This window comes from Netta rufina, assembly GCF_964035555.1.
Source record: "Netta rufina genome assembly, chromosome: 1".
Classification (NCBI taxonomy): domain Eukaryota; kingdom Metazoa; phylum Chordata; class Aves; order Anseriformes; family Anatidae; genus Netta; species Netta rufina.
Genome location: NC_140123.1, coordinates 101,959,162 through 101,979,687, shown reverse-complemented (window position 1 = coordinate 101,979,687; position 20,526 = coordinate 101,959,162). Strand labels below are relative to the sequence as shown.

General features: G+C 42.2%; 1 protein-coding gene across 1 annotated transcript in view; it reads left to right on the top strand.

Annotated features, from left to right (window-relative positions):
* APP (amyloid beta precursor protein) overlaps positions 1-20,526 on the top strand; it is a 217,069-nt gene that overhangs the window by 59,829 nt on the left and 136,714 nt on the right. Inside the window, exon 3 of the mRNA XM_084283723.1 lies at positions 7,767-7,896. Coding sequence (XP_084139849.1) covers positions 7,767-7,896 — 130 coding nt within the window. The remainder of the gene's footprint in view (positions 1-7,766; positions 7,897-20,526) is intronic.

The window sequence follows — 20,526 nt, the reverse complement described above, 5'->3', positions numbered from 1 at the left end:
TAACCCTGTTTGCTCTGAGGTTTTGTAGTTTGACCAGCTGGATCTCCTCCATAATTATACAGGAGAGGCTTTGCAGACCTGGCGCGGTACACAGAATTTCTGGCAGGGCTAGGAGTTTTGGTTTGGTTTTCTTATTGCATGCAAACATATTTGTGTTGCAACATCAAGGACTTGAAAGGCGGTGAGGGGTTGACCAGGCAGGCTTGTTTCTGCTCCCATATGCTTCTGCTTTCCCTGTGCAGAGGAAGCGCTCAGAGGAAGACAGTGTGGGAGCATGCAATTAAGCCTCTGCTAAAGCATGCAGCCCTGTGTGTGAATTAAGGTTGAGCACACTACCTCAAGTCTGGCAGGTTTTTTGAATGCTTTAATTATAAGATAAGTGGCAGTCTTCTGTGAAAATTCAGTTAAAAACACATTGGGGATTTTTAGGAGAAGGGTTCATGCTTGCAGGCAAACCAACCCAAGTGGCCAGTGAACTAAAAACAGCTCATGGCTTTTTACCACTCTCAGTACCAAAAGAGCTTGGGATACTATACAAGATCTTATATAAACCCTGCTGTCCTGGTTTCAGTTAGAACAGAGTTAATTTTCTTCCTAGTAGCTGGTGGAATGCTATGTTTTGGCTTAGGATGAGAAGAGTGCTGATAACACCCCAATGTTTTAATTGTTGCAGAGCAGTGCTTATACCAAGCCAAGGACATCTCAGCCTTTCGCTCTGTCCTGCCAACAGGCAGGCTGGGGGTGCAGTAAGAGCTGGGAGGGGACAGACCCAGGACAGGTGACCCAAACTAGCCAAAGGGGTATTCCATACCATCTGATGTCATGCTAAACAATATATAGGGGTGGCTAGCCGGGGGAGGGGGCCGGACTGCTCGGGGTTAGGCTGGGCATCGGTCAGCGGGTGGTGAGCAATTGCATTGTGCATCACTTGTTTGTACATATTATTAGTAGTAGTATTATTATCATCATTGTATTATTATTATTATTATTATTATTATTTTCCTGTCTTATTAAACTGTCTTTATCTCAACTCACGGGCTTCACTTTCCATTTCTCTCCCCCGTCCCAGAGAGGAAGTGGGGAGGGTGAGCGAACGGCTGCGTGGTGTTTAGCTGCCGGCCGGGTTAAACCACGACACCTGCTCACAGAGAAAAGCAGTGAAGGCATGTTTTCATGACCAAGAGTGAATCAGCAGAGACATCATCCTCTTTCCCTTCTTTGCCCCCATCTCCTCTCCCAGCTTCTGGATAATGCCTGAAAGGTTTGTCATCTACCCTCTCCACCCCCAAAACACACACACACACATATCTACTCCCCCCTCTTTTTTTTTTTTTTTTTTTTTCCTTTTTCCTCTTTAAGATAGGGTCAGTAATGACAGTCATTGGATTTGCATACTTGGAGAAAAAAATGAAGAGGTTTAAAAGATGCTTTGGAAACTGCACCAGTACAACTGGTTCTGTGTTTATTTGCTTTTCCTTTTCTCAACCTCATCAAGCAAGCGAAGGGCTTCCTTGGCCCACAGAATAGCATGAAAAACTGGGATACTCGACAGCCATACAGTTTTGCTTCTTTGAGGAACCATCCGTGTGGCTGAGAAAGCTGAGGCAGAGGGCAGTCAGGTATGAGGGAGTGGAGCTGAACCGGCAGAGACCTGTCAGAAAACGCAAGGCTTCATTCAGTGTTGACTTGCAGAAGTTTGCTGGGCTGGAGAGGTGAAGATCCTCGGCCAAGTGGCTGCTGGGGCCACAGGCCTGTGTTATACAGTGTGTTTGCTGTGCAACCACGGCAGTACCACAGCGTGTGCAGTGCTACTGGCAGGGCAACCATTCCTGCTTTTACTCGGCAATGAGAGTTCAGATTTCATAACCTTCCGTGAGGATAGGCTCGCTGGGACGAGAACAGCACTGTTTCTGCATAACACCGCTTTGAGGAAAAGCAAAAAAGACAAGGAGGTGGTGACTGTGAAATGAGCAAGCATGGCAACGTACGGTTCATTTCCCATGAAACACAACAGCTGCTGCCTGCAGATTTTGGCCCTCGGGGGCTGCCCGGAGTAGTCAACTTGACCACACGTAGCAGGGCCTTGGTGTCAGCCTGCTGAAATCTTTCAAAACCTTGCTTGGCATCATCCCCTCCTGGCAGTTCAGGACAGGGATTATGCCTGTGTCTGTGACAATTCAGTGTCCATGTGGGAGGACTGCAGAGCTGATGGATTCACTGTGCTTTGTGGTTACAGTGACCATCGGTTCACCTGGCAAGTCTACAGGTCTAATCAAGAGGTAGGGCTAGAGCAGATGCACTGAAAGCATGGCTTAAAAATCATAACCGGGGCCACAATTGCTGACCAAACAGGGAAAAAGTAGGATAGCTGGCTGAAATGAGTAGGAGCATAAAGGTAGTAAGTCCTTGTAGTTACATCTGGTACCAACATGTTCAATAAATTAGCTTTTTTTCTTCCTTATTTTTTCAAGGAGTTCAAGAGAAGGTCTTTCCACAGCAGTTTGTGAGGCCCATGTTCTTTTTCTCATGGAGGTTTTTAGCTTTGACATTTTTTTCAACCTTCAAGTTACATAACTATGCAGCAGAAAATACAAAAAGTGAACAGCAAAACAGAAAAGCTGAGTCTTCAAAGCCTCTTGCTGCTGAAGGCCTGAGCCTGGGTTTAGGTATTAATTGATAGAAATCTAAAATTACCCTATACCAAGACCCTCCATAGTAATGTAGAAAAGTAGTTGTAAAAAAAACAACAGTAATAAACTAGAATATTTTGACCTGAGATGCGTAGTAACTTGAATCTGCGCAGCTGCCTGTCGTGCAGATACCCTGCTCTCAGTCTCACAACCTGTATTTCATTCCGGTTTGGCTGTGCTTGTGTAATCGCTGCTCATGTGATGCCGCTGCTGTTGCTGTTGGTCCGGGACAGTTGGGAACCTGCGAAGTTGACGCTTCAGAAGCTGTAGACTGGAAAGCTTGCAGAAATACTGGACGCACGGAAATAATTGTCATGTGCTTCCTCTGAGCGTGCCAAACTCTTGCAAATGAGCGTGGCGTGTCTGCTCATCGCACGTTGACTTCAACGTCCTGCTGCGTCAGGTGTTGTCACACAGAGTAAAAGGCAGATCTAGAAAGTAAATGTGTGGTGTAATTTAAGCCAAGGTACTATGTGCAGGTACAGCAAAAAACTGAAGGATTTGGGGGAAAAAAAAAAATAAAAGGAAATGATAATAAGAAAATGTATCTACTTTTGACTGATGATTGGTGGCAAGTTGTGGCAGACTAATAAACATTTCTGATTTGAAGGAGTCAAAATTCAAATTGATGTGGGATACACTTCAGAGAAAAATACTGAAATGATTAATTAATGGCAAGTGATTACAATATGATAGTTTTGCACCTTAAACAATTATTTTTGCCTCTTGCCATGGTTCTCTGCAGTCTTAAGCTGTTGGTGAAGATGGATACCAGTTACTAATTAAACTTTACTTTAAATTTGTTAGTCTAACATACTGTTGTTTTTTTTTTCTGTTCACATTAATGTGTAATACCACCTTGTATTTTACAAAGAGTGTGTGTGCATGTGTTTATGTGCAAGTGTGTGCCCATATGTTTTCAGTTTAAGTGTTGTCATTGATGGAGCATACTCATGATGGAGGATCATGAAGTAACTCAAGGCATTTGAGACTAAAACTGAATTCTGCTCTCTCCCCTGTGATGATTTTGCTTTTGAAATATGTAGGAAAAGATCCTTAAGCTCAAGCAGATCTCAGAATAAATCTGTAATGGTAATTCCAACTATACATGTTATGATAGCAATTCAAGATTTATATGTAGTGATTTCTACAGTTATTGTTATCTTAGTTGCATAATTAAAAAATAAATAAAAAAGAAATGGCTCCACTAAAATCCTAATCAGCTAACATTGTAAACCTTTCAATAATTTAATGGAATAATTTGATAAAAGAAACAATACTCTGAATGGTCACAATTACTTTAGAGATGAGGGAGGTAATGAATAATACCAAGAGATGAAATCCTCTGCTTTTGAATAGAAATGTCTTTTAGTGTCAGAGATGACTGTCTCGTATGATTATGCTCAAGTATTACTTCAAGGCTGCACCAAGCTAAATGGAGTTTGTTCACTTCTGCCAAGCAGATATGACTGAATGAAACTGCTTCGTTACTAAAATCATCTCCTCCACCTCCCAATTTCTTCACTTTTTTCCTCTTCCCCATCTGTTTTAAGATACCAAATCTGTTGAATAACACGTATTCAATGAGGTTATTATAACACTGTCACAACTGTATCATCAATACCTTTGTGTGATCAAAACTCCTTTTATTGAAGGACACTCACATTTTACTTCTAAATCCAAACATCATCAGACTTCAGAGTGGTGAACGTAACCTCTCTGTGTCACCTTAAAGTCTGAAGAGGCTGAGTGCAGAAGCGTTTGTTTGTTTTGCTTCTGAAGTTAATTTAAGGAAATTTACTGATGAAAATTGACATAAGTAATGATCTAACTGTAAATTTCCATTGCCAGTTAAAAATTTTAGATTGTTGACCTCTTCCTTCCGCCACTTTTAAAATGTGTTGAAGGAATGGCTGTGCAACAAGTTGTGATCAAGTTGGAAGCTTTCGATGTCCTGTAATTTTCTAAAGCTACCTACTCTGACTGTCTAGAGGGAACAATGGCTCATTAGGGACACTATAAATAAATATGAATCCCGTTTTTCTATGCCACTAAGTAGGTCCCACTTCAATTCAGAGCAAGTGTCTTACATAAGTCTAGTTAGGGGAACTTTCGTCAGTGCATGCCAATTACTGGCGTTAACCTATTGATAATGACACTCAAAGCCTGTTTTCTCATGTGAAGGGTGGACAGAGCTTTGTGTGAACCGTCAAAGGAAATTAGGAATTAGGTAACTGATGTAGGAGCAGAAGAAGAGGCTTCTTTGTATTTCTTCTTCCTTGAGTCCTTTGGACAAACTGTTAACTCCTTAGAATTTGGTCTGCTGTACAAACCAATAGTTAAAATGATGGTTCGGGGACCTAGTGAAAATAAAAATAGTACGTTAATTCCTCCCCCAGCCAGCCTTGCTGTTTAAGATGGTGTAAGACTCTGCAGTGATAGTTCAGCCTTACTCATTAGCAATTCACCTCAGGAAAGCAGCTAAATGTGTCTTTGTTCTCAAGTGTCAGGATTCAGTTTCCAGTCATTTTAAAGCTTTGTACACGTTCTGTGGGTACACAAACTATTTAGAGTTTTTTCTTAATGTCATTTCTTTTCACATTCTGGTCCAGCTGTTTTGACTTTTTTTTTCTAATTTAAGAGATTTACTTCCTCATACGTGACGAGGGGCACAGGGACACTTAACCCTGAGAAACGTTCAAATGGCCCTCGTGAGAATGTGTCAGTGACACTGTGTGCTGTATCATGCACGTGGTTTGTGACAGCATCCGATGTTACGTGCCTGTGGGCTGTAATTAGTGCAGCATCTGGGGAGGTACAAACTTGGGAGACTGTAGGGTGATGATGATGATAAAGGTGGTGTCCGAAGAAAAGCAGATCTTTCGATTTTATCTTCCTCATTATCTCTTGAGCTAGCCATGGTGCCTTGCAGTGTAATGTTTTCACAGCAGTTGAGGTGTGAAATTTCCCACCGTGGTGAAATCCTAATCCGTTCTTGCAGTGCTGGAACAAGAGTCCAGCACAAGCATGTGCAGACCTGTCTGGTGGAAGTGGGGAGGCGAAGGCAAAAGATAATGAGGTTGAAGAGGACAGGGGAGCTTTCATTTAATTTGCAACCTTGCTGTTTCTGTTCAGAATCCAGTATGTGAAGCACAGGGGGAGCAGTACGATCTTCTGGAGCTGCTTTCTAAAAGTGTATCGGGAATGTTTTGTTTGTAATGCGGGTGGTCACCTGCTGCAGAGCAAACAAGAGAACCAAGCAAAGCCAAACCTTCTGAACTTGGGGAGACTTTTCTGTAAGTTTTCAGTTCTGCTCTGTGGGCTTCATCTGAAGTCTAGCATGCTGGGTTAGGATAAAAGACTGCACGTGACACCTCCATCGTAGTGAGCTGAGGGGGCTAACGTGGAAAAAACATTTCAGATAACTCCTGTGATGTGCCTACGTCTGATAAGTATCTGATTAAATAGTGCTGTTTTGTAGTACAGGCAAGGCTGGCATTCAGTCTTCTCAGCATAAAGTACAGTTTTTAGGTACTGTATTTCTTTCTCTAACTGGTATTTTCTTCAGCATTGCTATTGTGCCTGGCCTTGTTTTGTGTGATAATCCTTTCTTCTCAGTGAGGGCTGCAGAGGTTCTTACGGTGATTTTCCAAGCATTGGTTTTGGACTTGCAGAAGTCACCCATCTTGACCTAGCTCTCTTCAGTTGGGATTATATTCTTTTTTCTGCAGATGGTCCAAAAAAAATCTTCCAGTTAGCTGCTTTTCCTCAGGGTTGTTTGTATTTTCCTTCTCCGTTGGTAGGTATGAGTGGGCTGAGTTTTCAGTCTGCCCAAATCCTCAGATTAGACATACTCGGAAATTGGTCAAGACTGCTTGAGGAAAGGTGAAGGAAAGTTAGTCCCTTCTGAGTCTGATGTTAGGGTTGGCAGACGGCTGATGGGAAAAATCAAAAGTACAAGCCATAGGCTATGGTAGCAAATAGGGTGGTATGGGGAGAGTTGGGAGCATGGAGTGAAGCAGCTGGGGCTGAGCGTCACACTGAGCACATTTTGCAGGTTTTGCTTTGGTTGTATGGAGTAACATCCATTAATGGCTGGGAAGGTGTTTGATGTGCTTCTGGAGTACATCCTCTGCTTTGGTTTTATCCATTAGGAATCTAGTTTGCCTGCTCTGAAAACCCTCCACAGCATGAACCTCAGCATTGCTAGAGGTAATGTGCTTCTCATGAGCTGAAAAGCTCCTAGAGATGCTCTCTGTACAAGGTGACTGCGAGGTGGGTATGCACAAAAGATCAGCGGCTAAGACTTGTCCAGAAAATTGGCAAAAGAGGCCAGAGGAGCTGTTACTGACAGTAAAATAATAATTAAAAAAGGTGTCTATGTTTAAAGGACTGAGGTAGATGAAAAAGGCAAGTATGTAGTTTGATCAAAGCTGTGGCTTCCCAATAAATCAGTCATCCTGTTTGCTGGTGGCATGGCTGCGGGTGTTGAAAGAGTATTACATTATAAAGAACAGACTGGATTTTGATCTCAGCCGTTTAGTAAAGTTGGAAAGGCATTTGTACTGGTGATAAAAACCTAAATATAACTTATTGAATAAAATATTATGCAGACTGCAGTGGGACAGAGTATGATGTTGGTTAAAATGATTAAGAGAAACACAAAGGCATGCTGTTAATTCTAGATGTATGAAGTTTAGGACCAATATGTGGAGTTTTGGAAGGACAGTGATATCTTGGACATGAAGGAGGGGGTATTTTAGTCAACCATGAAGCACCTGTTCAGGTGATCTTCAGCTTAAGCAAGTCTAAGCAGCCAAGTTGTATCTTGACAGCCATCTGTTACCACCATTGTATTGTGAGCTGGCAGCTGCATGTTTTTACTGACAAACAAATACACTGGCTTTTTAGGCAAGTGTCCATGCTTATACCACAAAGTCAATGGAAATATAACGTACAGCAGAAGAGGGAGAAGATAGGAAAGGGAGTATTGTGTTATGATTTCCATTTTACATATGGCGTGACCCAGAGTGATAACATTTGTGATAACATTCTTCTTTATATTTTTAATGTTAGGTTTACCCAGAATTGCAAATAACCAATGTTGTCGAAGCCAACCAGCCAGTTACAATCCAAAACTGGTGCAAGAGAGGATGGAAGCAGTGTAATGGTCACCCACATATTGTGGTTCCCTACAGGTGTTTGGGTGAGTAGTTGTCTTTTTCCTGCTCTTTAAAGTTTCTATCTCTTTATGACAAGAAGTACAGAGTCTACATAATTATCTTTCGTATCTCTATATTATTATCTTCTCTGAGGAGGGTTTTGTCCAATTGTCCAGTCCTTTGGAACTACCTTAAATAGAAAATGCTCTTGATATTCCTGATGCTGTTTTCGTGAGTGACTGCAAAACAGACTTCTCATTACGCCCCAGATTTTTGCCACGGTCTGTCATATACTTTCCTTCCATATAGACATTCCTCTGTGCCTTTGCTTATAAGCTATCCACCTTTTCCCTAAATATGTACTGTTTTCTTCATTATTATTTGCATATTAAGTCTTCGGACTGTTACTGTGAAAGCCAAAGGGCTTTATTTTTGTTGAAAGCAAGCAAAAAAATAGGCAATAAAACACCATTTTTTCTTCAGATTCCTTTTTGTAGCAATAGGTATTCTCTCCTGCGTCCTTGGTACTTTGAATTGGTTCAGCAATTTAAAAGGGAGGTTCATTCCTTTGGATTTTTTTGTTTGTCTGTTTTTTATTTTGTTAACCTTTAATTCTTTGTTAGCATTCATAAAGTTGAGAATCATATTAATTTGCTGTTTTCGTTAATATTCTAATCACATCTTTATCTTGAAATTATTCCATGGTATATTTAAATACATTGCTTTACCAGTGTCATTTTTGAATCATTAATTGGCAGTCTGGCTTCGTGTTTACATGTTGGAGTTCAAGGTTGGGCCTTGCTGTTCTGTTATGCCAGGGCAGATAAAACACTGTGTGGAAAGCATCTCAGGCCTGTTATTTGATGAAACTAATAATGAAAGAAATTCCAGAAGATATGCAACCTTTCTAGAATTTTTGTTTAGACTAGGTAAAACACATGGCACACTGCCTGATGCAGAGGCAGTGAATGGGCTAACTCAAGAACAGGACTGCAGAGTAACGAATGCACATACTACCAGTAAGATGATAAAACAACAGATATGGGAAATCTGCGTAGAAATATGAGGGAAGCTTTATCATTCGGTAAGGTTTCTAGATCCTACGTTTGATTGTATGGGTAGGAATTGCATATTTCAAGAGCTGTGGTATGTAGTTGTGATGCCACTGTAGATAAGAATGAGCATGAGTGTTCAGGAAGTACTCAAAGTCAAGACTTCTGGGGAGGACTTTTTTGAAGCCTTCGTGTACATTATGTTGATCTCTCTTACACCAGGACTTTTTAACTGTTAAATAAAGTCATCTCTGCATTTGTTGCCATGCTTTCCATTGTTGTCCATGATCAAGATAAAAAAAATCAGTTTGTAGAACAGGTAAACTTGTAGAGCAAGGTAAGCAACTTTATGGAAGCAGTGCAGGACTGCAGTCTCACCCAGCTTCATCATAATATATTTGATAAATTCCATGCGAGTCCACTTGGCCTAGGTACAGATGTGGTGGGAGAGGAGCATACTAGTAGAGATGCTAAAACTAATTTTTATTATTTGTTGTATTGTGAGTGTAACCAAAGCTCTGAGTTACGATCAGGGAAGTATTATGCTCAGGACTCTGCATTCTTATGTGGATTTGGTCAGTGCCCTGGAGAACTTACAACTTAATTTAAGATAAAAGACAATGTCATTACAAGAGCAAATGAATATAAATTGGCCATGAATAAATTTAATCTGGAAATTACAAGGAAGTTTCTGCAAGAGTAAGGAGCTCCAGCAGCCTCCTGGTAAAAGGGATAGGAGTAAGAAGCCTAGTAATTTAGAAGGAAGTTCGTAAATTTATGAACAGCATTATGAGCAGTTGCCTGCAGGTGTGAGGAACTGGGCTTGGACATTTAAGGTATTTTTCCTGAGCTGCTGTTTTGAATGAAAAATTATCAAGAGTTAAATGTCTGCTATCTTAGATAGTAAGTTAGACTTCCCTTGCTAGAGGCAAAAATTTTAAAGGCATTTAAGCAGCTCATTCCCATTAATGCTTTGCCCTTGACTCCAATTTTATATTAAAAACATGCATTTTTTTTCCATATTTCCTTGTAACTGAGCTTACACATTTGTCTGCCCATGTTTATGGATGTTTGTCATCCTTCTCCTTCATCCTAGCTTTTGACCACGGCTAGAATAAAGCTAATAGAAACAAAATCCAGAGGAGATACTAATGTCCCTGAGTGGGTGGAGAGTGACCACGTAGTACTTCCGTTGGAGGAAGAATTGCCATTGTCTGTTGTTCCTTCATCAAACAGCCCTCTAGTTACTCTCAATCGTCCTCCAGCAGTTAAATGAGGCTGTCTTTCATGCAAAGAAAATACATTAGTGAGGGAGTCTGATGGAGTGGGTCATTTTCCCAAGTGTGGCGGTGCACCCCTGCCATGGGAAGTCAGGATTCCTTAGTTCCCAACATCTTGTTGGCTCATTGCCCTTCTGGTGGAAAAGCTGGCTATAAGATAAACAGGTTCCCTGAAAAGAGCAGAAGTCTTGAAGAGGGGGGGAAAAAAAGTTGTTTTTTTTTTTTCTTTTTGTTTTTAACAAAGACTGATCACTTACTTTTCCTGTTAATCAGTTACCTTATTATTTTACTACTTTGATTTTTCTATAATTTAATAGTTGTGGTCAAGTTACAAACAGTTTAAAGACTTGCTGCCTTGTAAATCAAGGGAGTAAGACTGGAGGAAGCAAGTTGGTTGAATTCAGGCTGTTAGTGCCTCATGGCTTTCATGACGGATTATCTTTTAACTTTACACAGTATTGTGTTTTTTGTTTTAATTCCGATAACTAATCTTGCAGCCTGCACAAACAGCTCAGTATTTTTTTTTCTCTCTCCTGCTAATACCATTTCAATACTAGAAAAAATATATTTTTTTTAACGTTTGATCTTGCTTATCAGCTCTTTATGTGCTTCTTTACTACCCTTGATGTGGTTGGTAGTGGGCAACTTCAAAAGTAGGGCTCTGGCAGTACCCATTCTGCAGGAATCTTAACACAAGTAGACCCTTGATGTAGACTACCATTAACTAGTAAGAATTAAGATACCTTTAAAAAGTTTGCTAGTGGGCAGCTGATTGCAGAGTTGAGTCTGTGTGATGCTTCCCCTTCCCCCCAGTTTAATGTTGAGCTTTACTGAAGCTCTGGAGGCTTTTTTAAAGCTCTTCATAGCATTACAAATGTTACCTTGGAGTGAAAATCACTTTCAGAAGCTTGAGTGAATTGAACATTTCTTCCATCTTGACGTTTGTTTACTGCAGAGGTGAAAAATACTGAGTGACAGAAATATGTGCTTTCAGGCTGGAGCGTCTTCATGGCCTGTTTGCATTCCGGTCTTCGGCCAAGGCCTTGGGAGACATGTAGAGAGCGTATCGCTTCAGCACTTGGCTGCTCCTTTAGCTTTTCTCTTTGAGACTCTTGCATAGTAGTTAGTGCAGCAATTTGTAGCAATATACTCTGGTAATATTGATCAGATATATTGGATTACACAGCTTCATATTTCCTTTTCATGAGTAGATGCAGCTAAAGTATGTAGACGATAATTTAAATACGGCAAAATGAAAGCCTTGAGAGCATGTGTTTTTGCAATGAGTAATCAAACCAAAGAAGAAAATCATTACCAATTTTATTTATTTTTAAGATATGATATTATGCTGGTGTGCAAGGCTTGACAATATTCTTAAAACTACAAGTTTTGGGAAAATGTTATCATGGAATAAATCTGATTCTAAATCAGATAATCAGATAAATTTCTCTTGCATGCTTCCAGGGACAGAGGGGCTACTGTAGAGTTTGTTTACTGAGGAGAGAAAACTTCTTGTGAAATGGAAATTGTTGAATAAATTCTAGTTACCTCTGTGAACACAGTGAAGGCATTTGCCTTAACAGTATCCTTATTTTTATCTTCATGTTTTTAGAAAATGACATCTTTCAGTGTGTGCTTATGGCTTGAAGCTCTGTTACCCGCCTCACAACAGAAATAGGAATCTATTTAGGTCTCTCTCTCCCTCTCTGCCATGAAGACAGCAGTCTGATGTGATGGTTCAAAAGACTGATTTTTAAATACAGAGATCAAGGGTTAAATCTTGCTATCTGAGGGAGAAGTGTGCTGCTTGGCATAATCACAAATGTGTTTCGGTGCTCAGGTGAAGATGGTGAGCAGTGAGATTTGTCGACTGAGAGGTAAAGATCTGCACCGCTTCCTGACATGGTCTCTGAGTGAGGGAGCATGCTGGCATCCCCACACCTGCAGCATGCAAACAACAGGATCTTGCTGCGGAGCCTGGGCTGCAGGGTTTCAGCAAGCAGTGCCAAGAAGCCCATGATAACTGCTTCACTTTGTAAACTGTTTTAGAGTGATATCCTGACTGCAAATGTGGCCTTGGTAAAGGTAGAGGGAGATGTGCCACAGGCTGCAGCAGGAAGGCAGGACTTCTTCCTGGGTCTTTTCTGCTCTGGGGTAGCATGGGCAATAAGCAGTTCTGGTTTGCTTTCTCTTCACATCTTCCACGAGGAAAAGCAGCTGGCAAATTTGTGTAACGTGGGCTGTGAAATGAGATAATCCACTCCATTTTCCAGGATTGCTGCAGGAGCAGGCATCCTTGTCCCAGCAGTGCCATTCTTTTAAAACCTTAGATAAATGTATAGCTACACTTTCCTGAATAGATGGCATTTCATTAACTGTTGGTGAAATATACCCTGGCCTAGCTGCTCGTTATACACCATAGCCTCTAAATTACATAGATGTTTGCGGACACCCAGCTGTGAGATGGGGTGAAGGGGAATTATCAGAGCTTTGATTAACTGTGCTGTGCAAAACGCTTGCGTGCATGCTCATGTGTGACTCTGTTTTGTTGTCTCTTTAATGTGTGCTGCTAAGCCCCATATTCAGGCAGTGCTTGAAGGATCCAGATGTATTGCAACACCATTATGTATGTAGCCTCTGTCAATCAGACTCTGATTGCTTCCGATCATTTCTCCATAAACAAATGGATTAGGTTATATGACAAGTATATTTTGCTGTTTAGTTATGTAGTGGAAAGTTGACTTCTCGATTGGGTTTTAACAAAAACATCTTTGAAAATACTTATTAACTTGTCACGCTTTATTACTCTAACAGCTTGTAAAGTTAACCGCTTGTTGGTGTCTGACAAAAAGGCGTACCCAAGCTTTGATACACATGCCTAGCCAGTTAAACCAAAGGAAACACAAAGATTATGCCTGGAATAAATCATTTAAATAAATATATAGTTGACAGCACAACTGTTTCTGGTTCATCTGGTAGTCTACTTGCGATGTTAACTGTGGGGTTTGTACCCATGAGCATGCGAAACACCTGTTTGCTGCTGCTACCTGGCAGTACTGGCAGTTGCCTTCCCTCAGCCACTACCTAGTGGGCCTATTTCCAGCTGCAGTGAAAGCTGCTCTTACAGGCTGTTTGGAGGAGCTCTCCACTGGCTTTTCAATGCAGCACCTAATCAGCAGAGTGACATTAATTGTCACAGTTTCCCTGTCACTGTTGGTTTAGCTGCCCGCCTCCAGCTTGCCTCCGTCTCTGCTCCGCCACAGGAGTGATGCAGGCAAGCCTCATGCCCCACTCTTTTCCTAAAATATAAAACACGCTTATTTTCAGCCCGCATGACTGCATCACGTCTAGATTTCTGACAGTGCTAGCTGACGAGAGGGAGAGAAGACTCAGAGAAGACTGCCAGCTTGAATGCTCCGCGAGGAGACCTCAGGCAGAGAAACCTAGGGTGCAACGAAAGGCACAACTCTTCATTGCAGTGCTGCTGAGAGAAATCCTTTCATATCTGCTCTTTTCTCCCCACTAGACACTATTCCTGCCTGCCAGTGGTATTTCTGGCACAGTGCTAGTAGGTGGAGGAGAGCCCTGCTGGCACAGGCTGGGCACGTCTCCTGAGGGACAGCGAGGTGCGGGAGCACCCGGCCTTCCCCCGCTTGCATCATGGCCTGGGCTCGGGCTGCCTCTTCCAGGTACCACCTCGCCAGGCCCCTGCACAGACCCAAAACCGTGCTTGACTGGTGTGTTGACAGCTCTTCGGCGCTGTGCTGGCGGTCTGAATCTCCTCCTATTCCCGTGTCCTCACTGCTGAGCTAATTGCAGCAAAATCTGGGCCTCTTCATCGAGTGTGCTCCTGAATGCCCTGCTTTGCAACAGCGTAATTAAGAGCATGGCCTGACATGCTTTATCAAGTTGAAGTGGCTTTCCTTATATACCTGAACTCGGCCTGAATTTTATGGTCAGCTTCTGTTACAGGGAAGAAGGTGGCTGCTAAATATCAGCAGGCTTACTGATGGATTTCACAAACAATGAGGGGATTATCTTTTCATTGTAGTTCTTAGCAGCTGCATTGACTCTTGGTTTATGGCTGTGCCTCTGCAAGGACTGCATAAATCATTAATGTGGCTTTTGGCATCCTTCAGGGGACAAAATACCATCTGCTAGAGGAAGAGGTGGGGAGTGGGCAGAGAAATGCTGAATGAAAGCACCCACCAGGCAAGTGAGAACTTCCTCAGTCACTCACAGGTCTGCCACCTCCTCGCTTGTGCCAAACATTTATTCAGCTTTTTGTTAGCCAAATTCAAGCTGAAGGCTCAGAAACCTTGAAGTGAAGGTGTGGAGCACAATTAGTGTGCTGGTGGTGACCAGAATGTGCCTTCATGTGTAAAAGTAGATGTAAAATATCGTAACTTTGTACAGTTAGCCCAGAAAGAATGAGTCTGAGCTTGTGTATTTCTGACCATTTTTAGGATGAACACAGGTTTTACTTGTTCAGTGACTGGAGTAAGATTGTAATGAGAAATGGATTTGTGGGATAAGACAAAACACAAAACCTTTTTGAGATCTTGAACAAAACACTTCTGCAAGTCTACTCCTGAAGCAGTAAAATAATGTACTTGGAAGTAAATATTGTAAATGAGTGTTATATTTGCTGCTTTAAAATGCAGAAGAGAAACCAGAGCAGGTGGTGTATACACCTGAAGAACAGCTCACAGGAAGCTGTCACTGATAACATGGAAGTTTTGTTAATAGCCACCTCTTAAAGCATTACAAATTGTAGTAAATATTTGTTTAAAAAAAAGAAAAGCCCAGGTTGTTTTGAAACATGTAATAATGTGGCTAGACTAAGTTTTTTGTCTCTTGTAACTCTGTCTGAGATAGCTGAATGTCAAGCATTCCTGCTTTATCTTCAGTGCTTTACATAAGGACAGTTCACCACAAAAGGTAGTGCTGAGGGAGTATTGGTAAGGTTAAAAAGTTAAGGACTCAAAAATTGGGAAATCAGAAAGCTAAGGTAGCCCCTGTGACCTTATCTAGGCCCTCTCTGTGCCAACTGTGCTGGAGAGGCTGAGGTTGCACAGGTACCCAGCCCGTGCTGTGCTCCCAATGCTCTTTGTGATATTTTGTTCCTGCCTTTTGGCTCAGCAGGTCCCTCAGCCTTATGCACTGCTTGCCATTCAAACCCTGCCTGAAGACAAAACCAATTTTCCCCTCAGAAGTTTCTCTCATCTTGCCTGAGTGCTTTGGAGACAGTTTTAGTTTCATAAAGGTCATGAGGTGAGGACTGTCCATCCCTTTTTAGAGTTGGAAGGATGAAGAAGGGCTGGGGGAAACTTCAAAATTATGTTAGTGGTTGGCTCCAAATTATAAAACACTTGAAGCAGCATGCACACAAGTCTTCATGAAGTATTCACATACGTGGTTCTTGATGGACGTGTGCGTTCACATACATGCAACCTGTGAACAACATATGGAGCCACTGCGTAGGTTTCATACCATGTTCATCGTACACACCCAGCTTTTGGAAGAGATGAGACGGGACCTTTTCATCTGAGGATCTTTGTGGTGCCACAGAGCTGATTCATCCTTGTTTGGGTGTTTCCTCCAGCAAGCAGCACTTAATTTTGCCATGAGAGAATTCTGCTAATTAAAGGTTGTTGTTTGCCTAGCCCTTCAGGAAGGGAAGATAAGGAGAGGAGGAGGAAGGGAAGTGTACATCCCATCACGCGTCAATAAATTGATTTACATGTGGAGCGTCTTTCTACAATTTTCTGCCACCTAACTGAAAGCTGTGATAAAATTTCATCCTAAATACATTCTGGACTGATTGATCAGATTCATTAACTGCAAAGGAAGAGTCATGGGAATCACTGTATAATTCTAAAGGTTTTAAGGAAGATCCTGGAAATGCATTTCAGGAAGCCTGTTTTTTTTTTTTTTGGGGGGGGAGGGAGGTTTGAAGCACTAAGCACTTCGGAATATTGGGTTTGCCGCCGAGTATGATACTGAGGAAGACGCACTTTAATTTTTTTTTTTAAAGGAGTAGATAGGCAAATGGATACTTCAATTTTTCAAAAGAAATGTAACAAGGTCCATTACCAGAAGCTATTAAAGAAATTAATCTACCATGGAATAGAAAATTCTTATGTGGCTAAATAAGGAAAAAAAAAAAGTAGGAATTAATGGTCCATGCTCAAGGTGGAGAAAGGTCACTAGTAGAAGAATCTCAGAGAGATCAGTTCTTCTGCCTGTGACACGCAAAATATTTGTGAATGATTTGGAAAAGAGGGTGATGACCATGTGATGACCCATTTGCTGGAGTCACTAAGTTATTTAGGGTAGAATTAATAAAAGCAAGCTGTGAAGAGTTTCAGGTGGGTCTCTGATATTGATTGACTAGAGATAAAATGGCAAGAGAAAATCAATGCAATAAAGGTAATGTACATGGGGGAATCGCAACATAAATTAATCTTATCTTAGTGGATATGGGGTTACTATGGGTAGCCCCTAACTACTCAGGAATGAGACCTTAGGCGTTAGTAGCTCTGTGAAAGTATTGGTTCATTACTGTCAAAAAAGCAGCACTAGGAATTGTTAGGGAAGGAGCAGGGAGTAAGTCACAGAATCACAGAATGGTTTGGGTTGGAAGGGACCTTAAAGATTGTCTTAATTCCAACCCCCTGCCATGGGCAGGGAAGCCCCCCACTACACCAGGTTGCTCAAAGCCTCTGCCAACCTGGCCTTGAACACTTCCAGGGATGGGGCATCCACAACTTCCCTGGACAACCTGTTCATAAGCATTCTTGTGCTTACATGGGTTCCTTTCCGCTGTCAGAGTGCATCATCAGAATTCATAGCTCTGTTGTTTCCTCTAACCTGCTGCTTTTCTACTTCTCTGAGGGCTCCTATCCCTGTCTTGCTCTTAAGAAGTCTCTCTCTCTCAATTTGTTTTCCAGCCTTGGTCCCTTCTGTGACTCACCAGGCCCTACTGTCTTGTCCATCACCATTCCACTCATGTCTCCTCACCTGAGGCACTGCTGTTTCTTCTCTTCTCCTTTTCTTTCAGAGTAATCTTCTTCCTAGCTTAGCATCAATCTCCTCTAAATGCTTCCTCTTCCTCTCAGCATCCGCTATCCATCTGGTCCTACTTCTGTCCTCTCCCCAGCTTTTCATCAGCTCTGCCACTTGTTCCCTATCATCTTATTTCACATCTCACTTGATGCTACCTGAGCCAGGAAAATAGAGAGATACCCTATGATGCTTCCTGAGAGCTCTGTGATTAGTCTGCTCTAGCACAAAGGCAAGGTAGCACTTAAGGAAAAAAAAAATCTTTTGTCATAGCAAAAGCATGCTTTATGTTCTCAGTGGGAAGGTTTTTTCCCCCATCTGTCAGTACTTCATCCAATGTGAAGAAAGGTATAATTGCCTGAACTTAGCTTTTCCTTTGTATTTTTGCTTGCAACAAATTGTGATAAAAATGGCTTCATTTAAAGCAGTCTTGATTATGACAGTTACAGACAGGGTCTGAGGGGCTGTTTGATATTGCTTCATTTGTGCTGAAGAACGATGCTGTATCTCTGTTTGTCGTATAACCAAACAACTGCTGTAAGACTTGATGCTTCACTAAACTAAGACAACTTTATCTTGAATATTGAAAATGGTCATCAGTTTCCCCAATGATGATATCCAATTAATATTTTAATATTAGTTGTGGTTTTAAATCTGTTGCTTCCCTTTTTCAGTGAAAAATGCAGATCTTTAATTCCACATTTCATAGAATCATAGGAATGGTTTGGGTTGGAAGGGACCCCAAAGCTCATCCAGTTCCAACCCCCTGCCACAGGCGGGGACACCACCCATTGGATCAGGTTGCTCAGGGCCCCATCTAACCTGGCCTTGAGCACCTCCAGGGGTGGGGCATCCACAGCTTCTCTGGGACACCTGTGCCTCACCACCCTCTGAGTGACAAATTTCCTCCTAACATCTAATCTAAATCTTCTCTCTTTTAGTTTAAAACCATTCCTCCTTGTCCTGTCATTTTCTGTTTGAGCAAAAAGTTCTTCTCCATCTTTTTTATAAGCGCCTGTTAAGTACTGAAAGCTGCAATGAGTTATCCCCAGAGCCTTCACTTTTGTAGGCTGAGCAGCCCCAGCTCTTTCAACCTTTCTTCATAGGAGAGGTGCTCCAGCCCTCTGATATCTTTGTGGCCCTCCTCAGGACTTGCTCTAACAGCTCCACATCCTTCTTGTGCTGGGGGCCCCAGACATGGACACAGCACTCCAGGTGGGGCCTCACAAGGGCAGAGCAGAGGGTGACAGTCACCTCCCTGGACCTGCTGGTCACTCCTCTTCTGATGCAGCCCAGGACGCAGTTAGCCTTCTGGGCTGCAAGCACACGCTGCTGGCTCACGTCAACCTTCTCATCCACCAGAGCCCTCAAGTCCTTCTCCTCAGGGCTGCTCTCAATGAGTTCCTCTCCCAGTCTGTGCTCATGTCTGGGATTGCTCTGACCTAGGTGCAGCACCTTGCACTTGGACTTGTTTTCGGTTCACTTGGGCCCAGTTCTCAAGCTTGTCCAGGTCCCTTTGGATGGCATCTCTTCCTTCTTTCATATCAACTGCACCACTCGGTTTGGTGTCATCTGCAAACTCAATGAGGTGCACTCGATCGCATCGTGTATGTTGTTGATAAAGATACTAAACAGTATTGGTCCTAAGACAGACCCCTGAGGGACTCCACTCGTCACCAGCCTCTGCCTGGACATAGAGCCATTGACCACCGTTCTCTGGGTCCAGTTTCCTTACTGCTGCATTTAATTCTTCTTTAAGAAAATCCATGAAACTTAAATCCCTAAGGTCAGAATTCTTTTTCCTCCGCTGTTTCTATTGTGTACGTGGCTTGTAACGTCAGTTGAGCTGAAAATTTCTTTAGTCTGTATTTGAAGACCATTGTCTTGTAGGCAGGATGAAAGAACATTGTCATCTCATTTTTTAAGTGCTGGCATTGTTCCTCCTGTGCATGTAATCCTACCTTGCAACTCAATATAACTGTGAAAGGCAGAATAATAATGCTTCAGGTTTTGAAATCCAGAGGAGAAAAAGCCGTGGCAGTGAGCAGAACTTGGGCAGGAGCCCCTTGGTTAGGAGTGGTGCTACTGAAACTGTATTGCACAAGTCTTGTGGGACAGCTGCTTAGACATGAGCTGTAGTTTTTAAATGCCTGTTTGAATTTAAGTTCTAAAGTGATACCTAGATTTGGTATTTCTTGGTCACAGTACTTGCAGCAAGACATCGGAATTACTTCTCTTGAAAAATGTTTGGTTTTTAGATAGCAAGTTATCAACTCTTTCACTGTGCTAACTAGCAAGAACAACGATCTGTGAACTGTAACAAGCAGGTATATGTATTTGGTTTGGGTTGTCAGAGGACTGGTAGGAATTAATCACCATATCTGCCTTTTTAATTGAGTTGGGGAAAAATGGTTTTAGTAACGTAAGTGTCTTTCTGTGAAAGATCTTTTGTTAATAATGTGTTGATAAATATGCCTTTACATTCTCAAGTTTAGTGGATAGCATGGCTTTTGGGGGAAAGTTTGTTTCCAAGAGCTCGTCTGTAACCTTGGAAAAGAATTTGCAGAATTACTCTAAGTGTAGGAAAGAACTTGGTTAATTTTCAGCGAAGAATTTGTCATTTAGGGCACATTGCCCTTCAGGCTAAAAGGACTGATAAAGATAGTACTTAGGATGTGACAGCGCAGCACCTCCTTACTTATCTGCCCTCAAAGGATAAATTGTCCACAGCTGGCAAAGGGGGAGGCACGGCAGCCTTATGGGGCTGTGCTCAGTGCTGGAAGTCACTCAGGCCTAGCTCGTGTTCATTTGACAGATCTCATCACTTGCAGCCTCGGGATGAAGAGGAGGATCATTTGTGCTCACACCCAGCAGCATCCCCACAAAATGTGAGGCTGGGATTCGAGGGCTGCAGGGCAGCACCCGCGGAGCGGTGCTGGGATGACACCAGCCTTCGTCCCACTGCACTGATGGCTGCGCTTGGGGTGCATCCCTGGGGAAGGAGTTACAGCGCTTTACGGCTGTGCAAACATCCAAAATGTTGGCGAGATGAACATGCTGACGTTTGAAGGTCAAACATGCCTCAACACTTCTAGTCTCTTAACCACAATTGCAGGCATCTTTGTCATGCAAGCAGGAATTCCCCTGGGGTTCCTTACTCCTTCACACGAAAACTTGTACTTACAGACAGTGATTCAAAGCAAAAAATACTGTGTGACAGGAGACATTTTGTGTTCAACTGCTGCTTTTTATCTTCTCGTGGAAGACTTCTGCAATG